General features: G+C 41.5%; 1 protein-coding gene across 2 annotated transcripts in view; it reads right to left on the bottom strand.

The window, feature by feature from the left end:
- Nucleotides 1-22386, bottom strand: part of ESR1 (estrogen receptor 1) — a 215894-nt gene that overhangs the window by 37506 nt on the left and 156002 nt on the right. For both annotated transcript variants that reach the window (XM_090041560.1, XM_090041559.1), the window contains one exon: nt 13298-13436. In XM_090041560.1, coding sequence (XP_089897686.1) covers nt 13298-13436 — 139 coding nt within the window. The remainder of the gene's footprint in view (nt 1-13297; nt 13437-22386) is intronic.

The raw sequence follows: 22386 nt of genomic DNA, 5'->3' as shown, positions 1-22386 counted from the left end.
AAAGTCATGTCAAAGGTTCAGTCAGCTCTCCACAGCATGATGCACTCAGCTCTGTTAAGTAAGTGACCTGTTCAGAGTGGTTTCTGGAATTTTTGGTTTTCTAAGTGGGATATGTCACTATTTAGAGTGAAAATAAAAAGTACAGACTTTTAAAAAATGTTTTTGAAGTGTAGCACTAGATTTAGCCACTGTTTATAGGTCTGTTTCCTTGGTAATAAATGCAAGCAGCAGGTCAGTAATGAAGTGACTTGAATCAAATACCTGTACCCACTCTACTCCCATTTTTCTGATAAGTTGATGGCAAATTGATGAAACCATTGGTTCTCAACCAAAGTTCTGGTGTTTCTTACTCAAGGAAAACAACTATTAAAATGCAAGTGTCAAAAGCATTTGGAACATTTCACAAGATGAGAAAACTTAACTCAACAGCCTGTGGACTCACTCTGATGCAAATCTATTGTGCTTCAATAACAGTCTATCACTTTAGAATTGCCTGAACGCACCATATTTGAAGAAACTTAGGGAGAAACAGTATCCAAGTGTGGTACAGTACTCTCCAAACAAATCTATACAAACTAAGTATCCGGCTTTCTTTAGATGATGAATGCAGCAACTATTTATGCTATTCATGAATTCACTGGATTCTCCCATTGCAGCTGCAGGTTAGGAAAGAACCCCATCCAGGGACCTTAATTATTACTTAACAAAAAAGACTTCTAAAAAGAAACCTGTAGACCCTTAGGAAGGGACAGGAAGAAGCTTAAGAAGGTGATGAGATGAGGTGGCCAATTGGTTTCCAGCAAGACAAAAATAGACAGGTGGAATAGGTAGGGATAGCCAGTGCACTCAAGTGCATTTTTTGAAGTTTCTAGACCATTTTACATGGTGTAAAGTAATGGAGTTAAAGTCTGTCACACTCTTAAACTTGCTCAGATAATAGTAATGCTTGATTGTCTCTTGTTTCATATTTTTTCCCTGGCAGTCCTGCCAACAGGGTGACATTTGAGGAGGAAAGTCAGCATTTGGGACAGAAACTTAAAAGGTGGAAATCATCAGCTCCATTTCTTACTCTCTGGCTACGAATGGAAAGACTAAACTGGAGAAATGTTAGCAGCAAAGCAGAATTTAGCCCTGAGTGCTTAACTTACCTTCTAGATAAAATATCAAAGTTTTACACTTTACAAAATATTTTGCCTGCCATGTTGTTATGGAAATTAGATAATTTTGTTTAGAAAATAAATTTTCATGGAAAATGAAAACTGGTACAATTTCACGCAAAAAAAAGCCCAATTATTTTGTCAAAACAACACTTTCCACTGAAAAACTGTTTTGATCAACCATTTTCTGACCAGCTTTGGTTAGAAGCATCTAGTTACTAGACCCCTATGTGGCTGCCAGCCCGACAGTATCCGATTCTCAGTGGAATCACACATGGAGTCCATTACAGCTTGCCTCATTCCTGTGAGCCATTTTAGTGTTGATTAGTTGGACAAGATCTGACTCTTGAACCTTATTCTGTAAATTGTTAATATAAAATGTTCGAAGGCTTTTCTCTGTGGAAAACACATGATTAAATACAGGTTTCCCTTGCTCCATGCGGGTTCTGTATGTGCAAATTCGCTCTTATGCGATGACTCTTTTTATACCAAAAATCTGTTATATGTGAGATAAATTCACTCTTCTGCAATCTGTGTGGTAGAAACCCACAGTCTACTGCTCTGTGCGGTGCATTGTAGGAGTGACACACAACAAAATACAGTCTCCTGTGTGGATCTGTGCTCTTCGCTCGTTGTCTGCAACACGTGTTTCTGTAGTTGCCATCCCTATTACGATAGCATGTTGTGCTTGTGTGCTGTTGGACAGTACTGAAATTATCTTGTAAAAGTGGTAGAAATGGGTCTCTGGGTCACTACAGTTGAGGCCTTGGAATGTATCCCTATTTGTTACCTTGTAAAGTGGGTTCCCTTAACGTGAATTCGAGTTATGTACCATTTTCCAGGAAAATATGCACAGCATAAAGCAAGGGAAACCTGTATTGTTTCTTGTCATCTAGAAACATATTGTCAAATTCCTCAAAGCATCAGTGTTGAATCCAAAGTTGCCACAAGTGGTAGGAAGCAAATCAATGGTCAAAGTACACTGTTTCCTTTTGCACTGCTGCCACTGACAGCAAATAATGGCAGTGAATTCAGGTAAAGTCCCTAAATTCAGGTAAATTTAGTATAGTACTGGTAAATACAGCTGAACAGAAAAGAAATTATTCAGTACACTGAACAAACCAAAAAAAACAAACATAAAGAACTGGATGAAGAAACAGTTCCTTACAAATGGGAATGCAACTTTTTTCGAATTTGACAACAGAATGAACAAACACAAAACCAAAAGATTGTTTTGTTCAGTCCCAAAAGAAATATATTTGCTTTTATTTCTTTCATTGTTGAGCCCTTTTTTAAAACTTCTTTTTTAAATGCAGCTTAATTTTTTACAAAAATAAATCATTATTAAAACGGAACGCCTAAAGTTCCATTTAAAAGGTTGAAATAAAATGTTTCAGCATATCCAGATGAATTTTTTTATTTTACATGTCAAAATGAAATATTTTCATTTTCTAAAAACATCTACATCCCATTCTTGGCTAAAACTATTTGCTGATTAGATCGAAATTTGTTGGGGGGAACCAATAGAGATTTTTTGAGTTGATACCAATGGCCAATTTTTAATGAGCCATGTCAGCCGATATTGATTCAATAGCCGATATCCAGCCCAGCAGCATAGAGAGTGGCAACCGGCTGGTAAGTCTGTTGTGGGGGAAGGGGTGTCGGGGGTAGATCAGGGCCCCCGTGGTGAGGGAGGGAGTGGGGCTGGTGCTAGGGCTGGTGCTGGGGCTGGGGCAAGTGCTGTCTAGCCAGGCAGGGAAGGGCACAGGATGGAGCTGCACCTCATCCAGGGGGCAGGGGAAGGCCAGCTCCCACTGTTGCATGCGCTTCAGGGAGGCATTAGGGGGCCTGTGCCCCTGCATCTGCATGCAGGGAAGGGTGGGCTGACACTGCAGGCTGGGGTAAGGAGCAACACTGAGCTCTTCCTGGCAAGTGGGGATGAGCCAGGCTGTGCTTGGGGCAGGCAGCAGCAGCATGGGAGTGGGGGCTACAGTGAATTCTGTGGTGGTTCTAGCCCTCCCCAAACTCCACTCCAATGCCATTACTGCCCACCCCAAGTGCAGCCTGGCTCAGCCCCCACCTCCGCTGGGAATAGCTCGGTGCTGCCCCCAGCCCCAACCCACAGTAGCGGCCTGCCCTTCCCCATGCACAGATCCGGGGGCACATGCCCCCCCCATGCCCTCCCAGGGTGCATGCAGCAGTGGGAGCCACCTCCCGTCACCCTCTGGACGAGCGCTGGCTCCATCCTGTACTCTGCCCTACCCAGCTGGGCAGCACCTGCCCCTACCCCACTCCCAACCACTCCCTCACAGCAGGGGCCTTGATCTGCACCCCCATTCCTCTTCCCTTCCCCCATCACTTCCCCCACGACAGACTTACCAGCCAGACCTGGCTGCTCTGCACTCTGTGGGGCTGCGCTGTGGCTGTGTGCATGCACATGGCATGTATCAGCCACATTATCAGCCACACCAGACAAAAAAAGGCTGATTGCAGACACTCAATTTTCTTCATAGTGATGCTGATACAATATGGGACCAATGTATCGGTGCACCTTTTAAATTTGCAAATAGTTTTGACATTTCAGCAAATTCACTCTTCATTTTTTTAAAAAAGTCATCTCCACCGTTTCCAGGAAGGTTAATCCAATCAGTGGTTGACAGGAGATAAACTGCAGAAGTGTAAGTGGTAATTATATACATTTTATCTCTGGCCTTGTCAGCTGCACTCTGCCCTTAACCCATCACTAGTGGTCTCATTTTTGACATTCTAAACCTCTAAGGATTTTCAAATTAATGGGATCTTTAAAAAAACCCAAAAAATCAAAGGTCTACAAGAATATTTTCTTGCTTTTTCCCACTCAGTTTCAAATATAATATTTCCCCTCAGAACCACAATCAATCCATAATTTTAATATCCAATTTCTTGACTAAAAACATCTGCCATATCCTGTGGACGACTCAGTAACTTCCTTCTTCAAAATCTTTTGGGTTTGCCTGTTCAAGAGATACTAGTTTCTTAGTGCATACTATTCAGAAAGAACCATGTATACACCATAATGTGATAGTATTGTTATAGCTGTTCAAGGAATACACAAGAATCAAAATTTGTTAGGCAATATCTTCAATTGTAGCAAACATATATTTAGGGAAGATCACAGAAAGTTAGGGTTGGAAGGGACCTCAGGACATCATGTTAGCAGGACCATTCCCAACTAGATCATCCTAGTCAAAGCTTTGTCTAGCCAAGTTTTGAAAGCCTACAAGGATGGAGCTTCCATCACCTCTGTGGGTAACGTGTTCAAGTGTTCCATCTAGTGGAAAATTCTTCCTAATATCCAACCTAAACTTCCCTTGCTGCAACTTGAGACTGTTACTCCTTGTTCTGTCACTTGCCACCACTGAGAATGGTTTAGCTCCATAAGATATTAAAGCCTGTTTAACATCTCTCCCAAATAGCCAATCCAGCTGTCATTTTAAATAATAATTTATTGTTGTTGCTATTCCTGCACCTCTTAGGGGGCATAGTTACATACTAAGACCAGAAAAATATGACTATTTTTTAAGGAAACTTGAAGAATTGTTAAGGGGTATGTGAAGGAAAAAAAAGTCTTTGTTATATAATAAAGACTTTACATATATGTTCAGGGTTGTTGGAGTGGCAACCTGGGAAAAAAGTACAAAAAAGAACTGAATGATGGATGACTGGTAGGGAAGGGACTGGATGCGGAGGGTCTTAATATAGGAGAGGGAGAAAATGCAACAAAGGAAGGAAAAGAAAAACCTGACACAGACAAAGCGATAGGCTGGAAAAGAAGCTTTGTGGCAGCATTCTGAATACATATGAGCACGGCAAGATTTTGTTTATCAAGGTCAGAGACAAGGATGTAGTAATCATGACACGAGATAATTAGAGCTGAGACACAAGTCTTCACTATGTGGTTGCATAGGGAAGGCCCTGTACTAGGCAAGTTATGTAGAAAAAATCTGTGAAGACCTAGAGGGAGTAGTCAGTGTCAACGATGACATCAGATTAGAGGGCTGAATGACAGGCAGGACAGTGATTTTGTCAGAGGCGTAACTGGGCAATCCTGCACACTTGGTAGCAGTGGCACACAAGGCAGTGACCACAGCTAATTGATGCCAGGAGACAAGAGTGCAATAGCAATGACTGCTATTTTTATGCCTCCTCTAAGTTGAGGCCACTGGCTGTAGCCCCAGCCACCTCTGTACTGCCACTAAGTTATGCTACTGGATTTTGTCCCTACTGACCCAAAAATAAGGTAGACAGGAAGGCGAGGGAATGGGAAGAGATTACGAGCCCTGTTTTAGCCATATCTAGCTTGATGCATGACCAGACATATATAAAGACATGACAGAGATGTCGGGAGATGTCTCCTTATGACAGGGATGTTGAGAGATGTCTCCTTCTCTTTGCACAGAAGGATACAGGTCTGGACCTGTGAATCATCAGCATAAGGATGGTAGTTGAATTTGTGTTGGCAGAGTGGTACCCCAGAAAAAGACACAGAAGAAAAGAGGACCAAGGACAGAGCCCTGTCGAACCCACAAAAAATTGTAGTGGGCCCAGAGAAACTTCTAAAGGACACATGACTCAAGAAGAAGGCGATCCAGGATACAACAGAAAAGTGTAGTTCTTGTGCTAATCTTCCATATTATTTTAATACTTATAAGTCTGAATCTTCCATTAAGTACCATTAATAGCAGCCCTTGTTGTGAAACCTCTGAAGTGTTTGATCCAAATCCCTTGACTTCAACCACTTTGAATATTTCTTTCAAGTAGCAGTGTAAGGGATACTGAAAAGAAGCATTCATTTATAGTACGGCTCTCACTCCCACCCTGAAATTTAAAACGTGTGTGTGCTTCCCTGTGCTCCTGGCCTTTTACCATTCTTGAAATAAAGTCACCACCCTACGTAAGGTTAGCAGACCTAATTGAAGGTTGAGTGCCCTCTGGAAATCAAACAACATATGGCATATTTTTCATTTTTTTGCAACTTGCGCAAATACCTGCACAAAACAGAACAAACTACACCAGCAAAATTTTACTTATTCCTTAAACTTATTCATTTCCTTTTAACTAACAGTTCAAGAATGGCAATACTACCTTTTTAGAAAAAGATATTTGTCTGGAGTTGAGAAGCAATAGTACAAAGAGCCTGTTTTGCTCTTAAAGCTGAAAGCATATTGGCATTCCATCACCAGAAATAAAGTGTTGTTCCTATTGCATAAAAGTATTTCCTTTATGCTGGCCAGCAACCTAGCTTCTGGGAGTGAGAGCTGTGGGAAATGACCATGCCATCCAAAGAAACAGCCTCGGGATTTTTACCTGTCAAGGCAGACACAGCCTTTTTTAATGTTTCCTCTCAGATCCTCCCCTTTCCTGAAGGGAGGATAAAAAGTACTTTGGCTTTGCTCTCTATTTTGCAATTTTTCTCAGCAATTTTCTTAGAACCTGAAATATGAAACGTGGCACAGATGGGTCCTTGGAAGGTGGACTGCAATTTATGTTCTATTTTCCAATAATATACTATATTTACTTTCCTAAAGTAGTAAATTTTATTCAAACTGTGCAAAGACTGAAAAAAGACACATTTAAAATTTCATTCTGTTCTTTTGATTTTTTTGTCCAGAATAAGCACTGGTGTAGATCTAGGTTTAAGCAAACAGATAAATACCTAGTTTGTGCAAAGAAAATATTTCATCCATTTCCTAGTTCCAAAGCTCATAGATCATGTGCTCCAATGAAGACTTAGGTAGAATAGGGCTTTTCCCCAGGCAATAAATATATTTTTCCTGTCCTCTTTCCTATTAGTTATACTATTATACATTAGCAGTTATACTTGGCTGCTGCTAAAAATGCAAACAACAAAGCTTTCTTTTTGCAAACTGAACAGTACTAATCCTTTGATTTTGCACCAAATATCTGGATCAAAAGAAAGGTACCATTTCTTTCAATTTGTAGGGCTATCCTGCTCCAAAGGAATAAAACAATTGGCTTCAGCAAATAATTCATTATGCAGCATATAATAAACCTGGAGGGTGTATTGACAGAAAATTATTGAGACAGCCTGATTAGCAAGATTTTTAATGTATTTTTTGAGACTTCTATAATGTTAACAATAATGATTTTGCTAGATTTAAAAACTTTGTCTTCCAGCTGACCAATTTCTGTTCATTATAATTTTCTCCAAAAATTCCTTTGATACTCAAGTTTTCCATGACTGTTTTCATTCACGTAAAAGAAATGTTTGCCTTCACTACACTTACAAAACAAAAATTTTAAAAGCTGTCAATCCTCACGCTTCAACAGATGAAATGATTACTGGCTGAACTTGAGAAGACATTTCCTGGGTTCACAGAATGGTATTGGACAATAGGTCTCTTTTTAAAGTATCAACTATGAGACTCTTGAAAATGCAGGATACTGGATTTGCCAAGCCACTGGTCTTTTCTTCCCTGGCAATTCTTGGTCCAAATGCTTCAGTCCAGTGAAGATGACAGAAGTAAGGAGAAAAACTGAAGGCATTAATGCACTTTACAGCTGAGACTTCTGGCACAAATTTGAATATCCTGCGAGATGCTTTAATTATGTCAACTGCCCACAGTCCTCCAGAAGACATTCTAGCAGACAGGGTTTGCACAGCTGTAGGAGACAATATTCCAGCAACAGAGTTTGCATACCTCTAGAGACTCTGTGAAGCATCCACATGCCTCCTGTACCAGGAATCAGCAGAACGATAATGTAGCAAAAATTCCCTCGTCTTTGGCAAGTTAAGTCACTGATTAAATTAGCCATTGGGCTGTTCTGCATAACCAGATGACCTTGAAAGAGCTGGAGCGGGTTCTTGACCCTAACCTGCACTACAAGTTTTGCCAGCAGAACTCCATTTCTGCCAGAAAAAAATTCAATACATGGATCTCTCAGATGCATTTTAACAACCCCTGCAGGCAGACTGACTGCCACTGAGCATGTCTACACATGCAATTAGGGCGGAGCAATAAATTACGGAGCTTATTGCGCTAGAGTTTATTGCTCCCAGGCACGCCATCTGAATGTGCACCCGAGATTGAAGCACGTTGAGCCAGGTTGGAGAATCTCCCCAACTGGCAGGGGGCACCATGGGTCAGCCTGCCAGCCCAGGGCTTCTCTGACTGGGCTCAGGGGGCTATGCTTTGCTGCTGCAATGTGGGTTGATTGTGTAGTTTTAGTAATAGGTTAGATTGGGATTTGTATGGGATGGTTTGGGATAGCAATTATTCTGCCTCAAGTAGGGGGTTGGAAGACCTCTGGAGGTCCCTTCCAGCCCTACTTTTCTATGAATCATTATATCTATGAAAATCAAAGCCATTCCAAAGTGGCAAATCCTCCACTTTGACAGCACCTCTGCAAAAAAGCTTAAGTTTTCTATCAGTGCTAAATCATGCCTCCAGGCAGCTGCCATAAGAATTGGTAATGCTGGGTGCTAAGTACCACCAGAAATTCCTACCACCAGACTAGAAAACCATGGACACAATCTTGGATATTACAGTCTTGGATAGTATGTTTTAAGAGTTGAAAATTAGCCATCTCTGAGGTGGAACGGCCAACTATTTAGCTGGACACAAATGTACTGCACAGCATTTTAATGCTAAAAGCAAAACAAAGATTAAAAAATCAAATCAAAAGTAACAAAAGGTTTCTGTGTGCATTGGTAAAGTGAACAGGGGCTCAGCTGTGTTCCCCTCAACCTTTACTGTCAAGGGTAAAGGCCCAGGCATGAGCACATACATCATGGAGATCAACACATGGCTGTGCAGATGGTATCACCAGCAAGAATTTGGCTTCTTTGTCTACTGGGTGATCTTCCAGGAAGAGAGACTAATGAGAAGAGATGGGGACAGATAGACAAAGAGGGAAAGAGTATTTTTGCATGCAAGCTTGTATTTAGAAGGACTTTAAACTGGTAAAAAAGTCCAAAAGCAGAGCCAGGGGATCTGAATAAAAACCAGGTAAGAGGAAGCAATACATGAAGTCCTAACAATGATTTCAGAAAAAAATGAGGGCAATTGATTATTTATCTAAAATATTTATACACTAATGCAAGAGGCAAAGGGAATAAGCATGAATTAGAATTCCTAGTACAATCAGGGAAGGTCAGAGGAGAGAACAGGCAATATGTTATCATAGTGGGTGTCTGCTACAGAGCACCAAACCAGGATGAAGACGTGGATAAGGCTTTCTTTAAACAATTAAACAAAATTCCCAAGTTGCATGGCCTAGTTCTCATGGGAGAATTCAACAGGGTTCCCACCCCAAGATTTTTTTTTTACTGACAAGATTCAAGCTTTTTACTGACAACCAAACTGTTTTACTGACACGTTTTTACTGAGATATGTTTTACATCATGTACATGTAACCCTTCTTCCAGACATCATGACAGTTAGGAGGGCTGGGCTCAAATTTAGGGGTGTAACACCAACCATAGGAAAAAAGTTAGGTTGTCATTAAAAAATCTGCGGATTCTCAGTAAAAAAAAAACCTGGGTTTACAACCCTGGAAATGATGGATTAAAAAAATGTAACAATTCTCTGTCAAGAAAGAATAAAGAAAAAATCCTCTAAAATCCTAATATGCTCTTTCTCCTTCCCAAAAGTAGAGTTAACTACATTTGAAAATAAAGCTTATCATTCCATGTGGCATTTCAGAGCTTACTGTTGAGGGCAACACTCTTATAAAAAAAAATTGTAATGTTTTCCAGCCTTAATCATATTGGGGCCCTAAATAAGAGATTGTGAGGTCTGCAGCAATGGTTTTGCACTGTCATGCCCCCACCCTAAGGGTTTCCTACTCATCCCACACCCTGACACCCCAAACTATACCCAACACCATGCTTTCCTTCCCAACCCTCCCCCTAACCTGACTCCCGATGGCCCCACTGCCCCATCTGCAGCTCCTTCCTAGCAACACTGTCTCCCTCCCTGTCCCACCTGGCACAGGGCCATACAACTTTGCATACCTCTGAAGTGAGCACTGGGCAGCTGTTACAAGCAGGGGATGGCTCAGACACAGTGGCAGTACATGGCTAGGGTAGAAGGGGGAAGGAGCTTACAGTTCTCTGCAAGATACTAGCCTGCTTAGACAGTTAGGGTGTGTCTATACTTTGCTGTACAGCAATGTTGCTATAGTACTTCCTTTTGAAAGCTCTCCCCAGCCAGCTGCAGCTCTATGACAGATCAGCCTGGCACACATGAGCAGGGCTGGCCAGCCAGTGGTACAGAAGTGACACTGCTGCAGCTGTGGATGGGTGCCCTGACAGTCAGACTGGCCATGCAGGATGAGTCCATTATGCCCACAGCTGCCCAGGCTGGCTTGGAGGCACTGGCGGGCCCAAAGCCTGGCAGCCACCTGCCATAGGGGCTCATGTGCCAACAGCTGTCACCACACCCCCAGCACAGTGCTTGCTTATCTGTCTGTAGCTGAGCAAGCACCATGCAGGGAGCACAGCAGCAGTGCCTGTGGGTACACAAGCCCCCGTGGTGGGCAGCTGCCAGGCACTTCCAAGTTGGCTCAAGCAGCCACAGGCAAAATGGACTTAACCTACATGGCCAGTCCAGCTGCCAAGGTAGCTGCCCACAGTGGCATCACCACCATGCTGCTGCTCGGCTACCTGCTGGCCATGCACACTGGGCCGGGCTGTCACAGAGCCACAACCAGCTGGGAAGGTCTGTGGGCACTGCTGAGAGGCCAGGCTGGGTTGTGGAGGCAGGGCCCTTCCCAGCTGGCTGCAGTTCCATGACAACCCAGCCCAGCCTGGGCATGGGAATCAGGAGCAATCTAGGCTTACAGCTCCTGCAGCCTCAGCCTGAGCCATAGTTGGCTAGGAAGTGCCCTGTCCCTCTGTCCCAGCCCTAGTACTGAGCAAGGCAGCTGGATGGTGGGGTCATGCGGGCCCTCCTGTGGAAGTGACCAGCAGGGCAGAAAGGTGAGCACTCTGGCTGGGATCCCTGTGCCCATGGGAGAGAGGAGAAACAGGGGAGTTTAATCCCCCTCTCTGCCCCTGCTTCACCAGAGGCACTGCTGTGGCTAGTGTCTGGCCATGCCCCACTCTTGGAGGCAAGCCTGGAAAAGGGCTGCTTCCACCTTCCCCCTCCAGGTGCACCCTGGCTGTGGTCCCTGCAGGCAGGGTGGGGGTTTAAACCCCTCCCCAATCAAACTCAGTGGCCTGCTAGGGTCTGGCCACCCCCTGCCCACCAAGCTCAGCTTCCCTTCAGCCTTGTGGCTGCTGCTGAACAGAAGGGAGGGCTTGTTCAATCTATGCAGATCAGTTCAATCTATGCAGGTTAGACTAGCTACAAGGATTAAATCAATTCAGGCTTGGGCTTTTTGACGGGTCTGTCTTTGGTCCATTTCCATCCTTGGATGTTTTTCAGAGCAGGTTAGATAAGCACTTGACTAAGACAGTTTATTCAAAGAATTGAGCAGGGGGCTGGACTGGGTGACCTCTTGAGGTCCCTCCCAACCCTGCTGAGGTCTCCCAAGCAGACCTGATTAATCAAGTCTGTTCTGATGCACTGTAATTACAGCACATTGGAGCAAGCTCCATGCTTGTGTACAGCCATCCTAAGGCACCACCCTGCCCTGTCTTCTGTTGGGTAGGAGCAGGTAGGAAAAAAGTTACCAGGGATTAGCTGATGGAACCTTATGAACAGTAACTCCTCCCTCCCTTTATAACTGTATAATTGTTTGGCCTATCTGTGGTCTAGGAAATAAAGAAACAAGCAGAAGGACCCAGAGAGAGAGAGAGAGACTTGTAAGAATGTGAGATTGCCTGGAAAAAAACCCAGCTGATGGCACAGCTCTAAGAAACACCTAGAGACAGTTCCCAACCCACCACTTCTTCCCCTCCTTCCAAGGGGATGCCAGGTGAAAACAGTTTTGTACCACAAGCAAAGAAACTGCTTGTTGCTTGATATCTTCTGTGTTCAGGAAAATGGGACGTTGTAAATTCTGTGTAAATAAATAAGACTTTATCCAAGAAATATTCTGCCACAAGTGACCCACAGATCTGACTGGCTGCTTGATTCAACTACCCCAAACTGAAAACATACGGGAGGATTTTAGGTAGGTAGAAATACTTAGCTAAAAGAGAATGTGGTTAGGACTTGAGTTAATGCCCCTACTCTTGCAAAAACATCAATGAGGTTTTTTCCTACTATGAAAAGGAAGTACCTCAGCTTTCCATCTCCCCTTGAATGAAAACATAGCCAGCAGTAGAGCACTTTGTAGCAGCACAATATCTCCCAGGAAAGAGTGCTACCTATTGAATCATCAGCCCCACTTCCTGCGCCACCTCTATTCTTCTTCAGAAGGGCTTGTCCACATTATCAAGTCTCTCCTGCTCTAGCAGTGCACCATAGCCATGCTGGCAGAGAGACCCTAGTGGAGACATATGCCATGCTGGCAGATGGGGCCCCTCTGCTAATTCCATTTCCCCTAATTACATAAAACAATTCATTAGAAGCCTTCTTTCATTGGTACACTTGCATTCAGACCCAAGGGTTTTGGCAGACTAGTTACATCAACTACATGATGATTTTTTCATTCAATTAGCCAAAAGAGACATGGCAGCCAAACTCTGTACGGTAGGAAAAACCAAAGTCCACCTTATCATATTAACTAAGGCAGTCTTGCTGCATTTATGGCATGTGATATGATGTCTGAAAACTAAAATGACAGTAGTGATAGGAGACATACATTAATTTAAATCTGGTCTGTCCAGCTGGCAGCCTACAGGTTGCAAAAAGCACTTGAGTGGTAACTTACAGCCTGCAGGCTCCAGCCCACTTCTACCTCTTTGGCTCTCTGAAATTCCCCCCTGGGCACCACTCTCCCCCGGCCTGCACCCTTCCCACCTGCTGCTGCTACCGCTGTTGTCTCCTCCTCCCCTTCAGGCCACTGGGGTCTCCAGGCTCCCCACCTTCCCCTGCCACACTGCTCCAGCTTCCCTTTTTCATTCTTGCCCTCAAGGGACAAGGCACTGCAAACCACAGGGCAGGTGGCAATGGGGGTAGGGGCAACCCACAGCTGCTCAAAAGTTGGACAGCCCTGATTTAAATAATACTAATAATAATCAAACTAACCTGTCTAGTAATAGATTAGGTGCAAATAAGAGCTTTCCTGGATGTTCCATTGAACGCCAGACTAAGCCAATCATGAGTATCTCTAACCAGGCACATTCCAGTAGATGGACCTGATCATGGAGTGTTAAATCCACAAAACCTGAAAAAAATAAAATAAAATCAGGTTAGAGGAAGGCCATGCTTTGCAGGAAAAATAACAAAATACTTGTTTCACTAACAAACTATCTGGGAATGTTAGAAGCCTTTTCAATAGTTAAGAGAAAATATACAAGTAATAGAAAAAGATCATTCCTCTTATTTTAAATTATATGTGTGATGGGATTACTAGGCTCATTTTGAGATTTTAACAAAAGAGCAAAACCATCTCTATGGTATGTAATAATGACTTCAATCATCAGAGCCTTGAGCATTTCCTGGCAGAACAGATGTTGCAAAGCTCTGGAGCAGCTAGCCACCTCTGCAAGTGTTGAGTCAGTGGTTCTGCTTGACAAACTATTACAAACAAAGCAGCAAGAAAGTACTTATTGTAGAATAACTGCCACTCACAGATGCAACAGTTAGTTTTATTTAAATTAAAACAGCATGCAGTCTCTTCTGAAAACATATGTCTCACTACATGTTTGCAAAGCGTTTGCCACAACAGTACCTATATGGGAAAGCAGGTTATTGATTACACTAACATTCAAAACATAACATATAAGAGCAATAACAGTAGCAGAAGAGAAAGTATCACTAACATTCCTGTGGATAAAGGATTTCATTTTCTCAGTGTGAACCTAATATTTTGTATAAGCATAATATTCAGTGCAAAAGAGTAAATAAAAAAGAGGTTGCAGAATAATCTATTGGATTAAACATAAAGGATAAATCATATCCTCAAAGGTCTGTGTTTATGTAACTATGTCTATCTGACAAGACAGCTTACCAAACTGATACAGGTATAGCTACATGCATTTTATAGAGAAAGAATTATAATTCACGAGCTGCAGAGAAGTTCCCTTCTAATAACCATGATTTTTAATTTAGTTAGCTGTGTCCAACTGAATGTAGATCTGATCTGACTGGCTGAACCCTATAATAAATCTTCACTATTGTGAAATACTTTTTAAGATTCTATAAATGATTCATACCAATACCAGCGGACACAAGTTACACAGTAAACAGCCTTATCAATAAGGTAATTGCCCTTGATTTTGCTTGTATATAATGTTCTCAGAAGAAAATAATAAGTTGACTCCAAGTAATATAGTCTATGTATTTGGTAGTGAGAAATTGGTTTCTTCCTCTTTTTACTACATTGAGATGTATTAGAAACTAGCACTGCATTTATCCCTGAATGTCAAGACTTACGTTGTGCTACAAAATGTGTTTTTGAAATAGCTGGTACTATCAAGGGAAGGCTAAGCAGTAAGGAGGATTTATCTAACACCTTTTGAAAAATCACCTTCGTTCCTCAAAAACACTCTGTACTTTTTTGGAGGTTGTATCTTTGTGGTCAAAATTCTAAGCCCTCAGATATGTCTAAGATAAAGTACTGTAAACAATAAGGTAACAGGAAAGTAATCTAATAATAAAGTAAGAAGAATGGCCACAGTAGGTGCTGGGGCGGAGGGAAGGTACATAGGGCACCAGCCCTGGGCAATGATTTTGAGGGGCTGCCAGACTGGTGACCCAAGAAAGCCCACACATGGAGTTGCAGCAGGTAGAGCGCAGGAAGCACATGCCTCAACTGCAGTAGCCTGAGCCAACGCCACAGCAGCAACCACTGCCAGAGTCCAGGGAGTAAGACTGTGCCCTAGCACTCTGCTCTTCCCTGGCCCCAAAAGAGCTTGTTGTACCTCTGGGAGTTCATATTATGGAAGTAATCTACCATGAATGGAGACTCCTTTTATTATCTCATCTTAGTATTACGTTGGTTTCAGCTAAGGCTTGGAAGAGAACCAATATTTTTCTTTTCTTTTCTTTTCCATTTCGACCCTTGATTACCAATATTTCAAATTTGAAATCAGCCCATTAAAAGCCAATTATATTGTCATTGTTTCACATTGTTCTACCCTGGAATATTTTCAAGGAAAAAAAATTGCTGCAGACAACTTGAGTTTGCTGCAATTGTCCTAATTCACTTCACTGTAAAACTGTGTTAGTCCTACAACAGTTTGAATGCCAATTTTTTGGCACTCCTGTAAAGTCAAAGCCATATTTCAAGTTTGGATTTAGCCAAAAGCAAAAACAAACAAATCCAACATTTCCCTTTTGAAATTCACTACAATAATAAGTTAAATAACAACTATTTCTTAAATTAATTCAGCCATTTTCACCCCAAAGTATCTCAAAACATTTCATAAAAATTAATAAAACTTATAGGAATAACCAACTGAAATGCAACCATCACTATTACAGAACACAGTGTCACCAGTTAAAAGTATAATGTTACTAGAAATGCACAGATCTCTTGGAATTAAAGTTCTGTGAACTCTCACTGGATTGACAGAATAGAAGTCTATAAAGGCCTTTTTCTTCCTAAAATTTTACATTTTACTTAATTAAAACAACAGAATGACTCAAACTAAAGGGGGAGTGGGGGAGAGGCATGTGTTAGGGAACAAAAAGCACTGACCCAAAGCTAGTGTCAAAATTAACAGATGTTCTTATGTTGTATTATTTTCTTTTCATTAGAATGTATTTTCCCCTCTTTCTATTCCATTGTTCATGTTCTCATGGACTTTGCTTTTCAAGCTGTTTCATTCTCCACTCCATATTAAGCCTTGCTATTCCATAAGTTGCTTATGGTTCCCTCTACTTTCTTCTTCCTTGGCACAATGTTCTAGTTTGACTAGAACTCTGAAAATCACAAATTCAAGAGGGTCTGGAGGTTGAAAAGGGAGTTTGATCATACCCAGCAGCAACTTGCACAAAGCAAAGACACTCTTGCTTAAAAAGCAATTGATCACATGCTGCATTACCTTTTTCACGAGAATGTTAAACAACTTTTCAACTATTAAAACTGGATCACTAGGTCTAAATACCCCACTCTGAAGAATTTTAAAAGAGCTGGATGAGGAGGTTCATAGACCTTGTTACACCTTACACTGTGAGCCGCACAATGTTGACCAATGTTAAGCTTGGGGTTTGGTGCAGTCACACCCTTAGTCTAGCAACCTTCGCTGACTGACCCCCACCTGCACAGCTGTGACTTGCCACTAGAGGCCAGGTGAGCAGGGACAAAACCAGGAGCTGTAGCTGTGAGTTGTCACTAGACAGCTGATGAGCCAGGACTGTCTTCTATCCCTTCTACAAGCGAGGGTGGGAGAGATCCTGGGATACTGGAGGACTTCACCTTCTGGGGCACATATGTGGGGAGTGGCCACACCATAACGGAACAGGAGCTGGGTAGTGCAGATCAGAGATAATCCTATCCTGGAGTGGCATAACTTTGAGCTGCATAGCAAATTGCTCAAAACCACTTTAAGGTGCTAATGTGTGGACTATCCAGGGTTTACGAGCTCCAGAAGCTGCCCAAAATTACCGTGTAACACAGATTTTTTTACGGCCGTAACACAGATTTTCAATAAAACTTGGAACACAGTCCCTAGTAAGACTGGAAGAAAAACAATGTTATGCTGATATTTAAATGTATAAACAGGGTGACACAGACAATTATAGATTCATCAGCTTAACCTCAAACATGGGCAAAATAATGGAACGAATGACACAGGACATGATTAATAAATTATTAAAATCTAATATAATTAATGGCAGTCGACATGCATTTAATGAGGAGATGATGTCAAACTAACTTTATATCTTTTACATGATCTTATAAATGTAGCTGGCAAAAGTAAGTGTTGATAAAATAGACTTCTGTAAGGCATTTCATTTTGTACCACATTTTGATTATGAAACTACAAGCATATCAAGTCCAGGTAGCACTTTTTGGATCAATTAATTCTTAAAATGTGACTGCATGTAAGCGGTTGTCCTCAAGCAGCTACACTTGTATGGCGACCCAGCTCAAATATCCCTGAAGTTCTAATCTTGATCCCACACCATGTGACATTTTTAGTAGCAGACCAGAAGAAAGCCAAATAGTGTGCACTTGCATACCTACTGTACTGTTTAAAAAAAAAGAGACATCCAAAATTGGGGTATGTATCTTAAGTGAGGAATGGAAGCCTATGGATGGTGGAAAGGCTGCTGGGGATTGGGCTTTACTGTGCTCAGTTTCTGGTTGCAATTCAGCAGCAGCTGTGGGAATGCTAAACTAGGGAGCTCCAGGGGGAGAGTGAGTGATACTGATAAATGGGCACAGCCCCTGCGTCATGAGGCCAGGATTCAGGCACAGTTACCCATTGCTGTGACATGTAAGTTTCTGGGGAAAAAAATCTTTTATTTTAATTTTGCCCCAAAGCAAGTATGTGTCTTAGTTGGGGCCATATGGCATGTGAATAAATAGGGTAATTACCGATTAAATTTGCAGCTGATACAAGAATTGTTGAGACATGGTAAATACTAGTGGGGAAAAGACAGGATACTGACGCAAAGTTTTCTGGATCACCCCCATCACTCCTTCATCTGCACACAGGCAAAACAATGTATGTAAATGCATATATCTTGTAACAAAGGGTCTAGGTAATACATTCAGGGTGGCAGATCCTATCCTGAGAAGCACTGATTGAAAAGGATTTGTAAGTGATGGAGGATTACTTGCAGACTTTGGGATCCCAGTGCAATGCTCCGAATTAAGGGTAAATGGAATTATTAGATGTAAAATCTGGGTATCCACTAGGAGTGAGGTAAGTTATATAGTCTATACACTTGACACTGGTGTCATTGCTTCTATATGAAATACCGTGTCCACTTTTGACATCCAAGATTCAAGAAGGATTCTTAGATAAAGTAAATAAATTGAAGGTGGTTCACAAAAGAGCAACAAGAATGGCTAAATGCTTAGAGAGCCTGCCTTTTAGTGGAAATTTCAAGGCACTTAACCTATTTAACTATTTAGTTAATAAAGAGAAAATCCAAGAGTGATTTGACAAGGTCTGCCATCTACAAAAGAAAATCCTTCAGCAGCAGTAATGCAAACTCAAAGCCTTCAGAACTGCTCCATTTCAGCAGACTGGAAGAAGGCTTCTGCTGCCACCTGGCAGCCAGCTGAAGATGCATATAAACCTACCCGTTCTTTGGCTGACTGCACAGTCTATTCATCAGCTGGCAAATTTGTTATGTGCACTCTGCTCTGGGAGCACAGCTGTTGAGTGGAGCCATGAGGAGCCACCCAAAGCAAATGGCATCTCTAGAATCTCGGTAGTGGCAGCTGCTGTCTGTCATCAGCACTTCTGCTGATGTTAGACAACTGAGTATAGACGAGGCCAATAAGTATCTATATGGGAAACAGCAATTTGACAGTAGAAGGGATCTCCCATCTAACAGACAATGCATTAAAAAAGAGCCTGTGGCTGGATGTCGAACCAAGACAAGTTCAGACTAGAAAAAAAGTACTAACTTTAACGATGGGACATTAAAACAGATCACCAAAGGTTGTGTTGAATTTTTCATCATTGGAAACTATTAAATCAAGATTGGATTTTTTTTTTAAAGATATAGTTTTGCTTTCATAGGTGTCTCCACTTTGGTATGCAACATCTAAAAATACCTTATAGAGGAGTGCCCTCTTCACTGGGCTACAGATTCACATTCCTTCTGGCTGGTTCCCTTTCTGGCTCTATGAACTTTGCAATTTTGGCTTGGCACTGGGCCTGTTTCAACAGCAGAGGCGAAGGGTACCTATAGCCTTGTGGTAAGGGCATTCTCCTGGGAAGTGGGAAACATGGAATTGAGTCCCCACAGGCTGAGAGCCTATTGCTTTTCCTGAGATTGGTTCTGTAACCACTAGACTATTTTGCAGTCTGGAAAAAAAACACAGACTAAGTTGGTGATATTTTAGTAGTGAAGTAGGATTTAGCCCAAGGTGTGTACAGATTTAGACACCAGCTATATGGAATTGTGAAGATCTTACCTGCAGGGGAAGTTATATCCCTTTTGTGGATCTAGCCCTAACATCCTTCAAAGCTTGCTTCCTCCAAGTGCAAACCCACCCCCCTTTTATGCTTCCCCACCATCTCAAGGATCATTATACTTAACTACTATCATTTCATGATCAGTTCTTGCAAAACAGATCATGACTCTCCAGAACAAAATATTAAGGGGCCATTCCTACAAGCAGTATCTGAGATAAAGAGAGAAGTCAATTAATACATGTCACAAAACAAACGTCCCTGTGACTCAAATTGCTTGGAAGAAGAAAAATGAAAAGGTGTTCAAAAAGCTCATGTGTGATGTGTCCCATAAACCTTGAAAAACAAGCTTTGTTTTCACAATATTATGTTTGTTGTCTCATGGGCTTCTGTTAAAAGACAAACGTATTTTTCCATCAAGCTTATCCACTGCTATAAGTCAGCATTTACACTGAGACCCAACATCCGCTTCTATCTTCTGTAGCATGTCTCCCTAGTCACTGACTAACACGTCTATTTTTGCACCCCACCTTCACCATCCCCGAAAAGAAAAGTGGTCAAACAGATTTGAACAAAGTAAGAACACAAATCTTCTTTCTTAAGCTTTTGTTTTTAATGGTTTTTCTACTTTTGTGGCCTCTGCCTTTCTGGGTTGCTTAGAGCATGTACTTGAATAAAGCCAAATGCCCAAATCTCTTCAAACTTTCCCCGTCTCACTAGCCATGACGCTCCATGCAGCCCTACTTTTTCTCTGGATTCCAAAGTTAGACCAAGTAGTCAAGAACCGGTTTCCAGCTCCACCGAATTCTAGAACTGGAATTTTGATCGCTGCATGTTCCGTTTTATCAGTTATTGGTCTATGTCAACGCTTATCTGGCCCTTGTGAAAAGATGGCACCTCTCTTATCACATATCTTAGATATTAATTTATCGACAAATACTGCTGCTGTTGTTAATACCGCTAATTTTGAGACGCGGCACAATGCTTAAAGAGTTGCTGCTTTCTGCCGTAAATCAGCCATTCAAAATCAGTTACTGAAGTGGCCAGTTCATGCTGGGAGAAAAGCTCTACTGAAATAAGTCAAAGAGAAGGGACTGATGAGGAAAGAAAAGATGGTTATGCAGTAACGTTCTCTGTAAAGAGTAACAACCACCAGGCCAAGCACAAAAAGGAAATTATGAGAGAGTATAAAGGCAAACAAATGCCCAGTTGAAGTAAACAAGAAGCACTTTCATAGCAAGCTCTCTCAAAAGCAGCTAGTAAAAGGGGGGGAAAAAAACAGTGTTGATTACTACTAAAAACTAATTATAATCACTTTAAAAGGATCATATAACATAAATAGCAGAGAGGGAAACCAACTCCAGCAAGTCAAGTAAACTGTCTGTGCCAGCAAAAGTGAGATTTTAAGAACATAAAGACAGGACTGTCTTTGGACACTGGAACAGAGTCCCTGAAATATTTTCCATGGATTTAAGTTCAACACAATATTTGGAAGCCATGTCCAGTACCCCTTTTGCCATGCCTCTAATTCTGCCTTTCTGAGAGAGATCTGCAAGACCAAAAGAATCACTATTAGTTAAATTTTCTCTTCTTGAGCACCTTCAAGGTGGTGCATGTACCAGCCTAAGTATCTGTACAATCATGATTTTAAAAGAAGCCATGTTTTGAAGACTGAATGTCAAAAAGTGTTCTAAAATCTAGCAGGAGACAAAGTCAAAATATTTGCTAAAAGTATCTGTTCAAATAAATGCAATTCATCTTCTAGTTTCAAGTGACAAAACTTCTTTTGTTTCTTTATGTGAGGAACAGAAGTGTATTGTATTTGCCAAACTCTTGAGAGAGAAGTCCTTAAAAACAAATATACAGTAAATGGCCTGGCCTGCAGTAAAAAAACTGCAAACACTTCATTTTGCTCCTTCCAAATTCTCTTTACAGGCACTGTCCTTGTAAAATCAGAATAAACATTATAAGCAGAATACACAATCATTCCTTGTAAACTCTCTCTTCTAAGATCAATCAGTTTGTGTCAAGGCAGAAAAGAGATATGATCAGAGAGATCAATATCTGCCATTAATTATTTTTTAAAAGCATATTTTGTATTTTCCTTTATAGAGAGTAATGGCCTCAAAACCTCTTTGGGAACAATAGCATCTAATATTTACAGTCATAAATATAATTCTGGTCATATAGACTGTGGGGCTGGGATAACTGCGCCTGTTATAAAACCTCACTTCTAAAGGTTTATAATATACTGATGAAAAACTATAGTTTTGGCCTGAAAGCTGCAACATGACTGTTCCAGAAAGCATCTGTCAGACAAGATGCAGAAGCAGCAGTGAACATTATTACTTTTTTAACTCTTCCCCCCCGCCCTTCATAATAAACCCAGCATTTTTATGTTTGTCCAATCCCAATCCTTCCTGGTATGTAAAAGAGAGTCCTGAGCACCTGATGACATGCTTCATCAAAATGCTTCCTTCAAGAAAGAAATCTTCCTTTCCTCCTTCAAACATGTAGAAGCCTGACTAGAAGTGAATAAACCTACTCTTGATGCTTTTGTTTCTAACTATCATCCAGTCTCAAAGGGTGCATCACTGAGCAAGTTCACAGAGAAGTTAGCCAAAGGTCATGCTATTCTAATTGAAGCTAATTTTCTAGATCTGGCAAAATCTGGTTTCAAGGCTGGGACACATAAATGAAACCTTTTCAGTGATGCTGATAGATGATTTCTATCCGTCAGTGTACAGAAAGCAGATAGCCATTCTCTTCTGATACTGTTTGCACATAATACCTCAGAGTAGTAGCAGGGGTCCACAGCACTAATACAGTTGAGTCCTTCCTGGAGAAGTGCATCCAACAGAAATTTGCAGCTACAATGCAATCTTTGGAAAAGATGCACAACCACAATTAGTGGCTCAGGCTCTTGGGGTGCACACATAAGTACTAGTTTTCCAACAGTTATGTCAACTCAACTGTCAAAAATACACACATACAGGGAACAGAGTCAACTTAAATACGGTGCAAAACAATACACCACCAAGGTGTATTATCTTGAGTTGCATTAGTTAATTC

The sequence above is a fragment of the Crocodylus siamensis genome, chromosome 1 (assembly GCF_052110815.1).
Source record: "Crocodylus siamensis isolate JL-2025a chromosome 1, ASM5211081v1, whole genome shotgun sequence".
NCBI lineage: Eukaryota > Metazoa > Chordata > Crocodylia > Crocodylidae > Crocodylus > Crocodylus siamensis.
The sequence above is the reverse complement of the archived record's forward strand: the minus strand, read 5'-3'. Positions and strand labels throughout refer to the sequence as shown.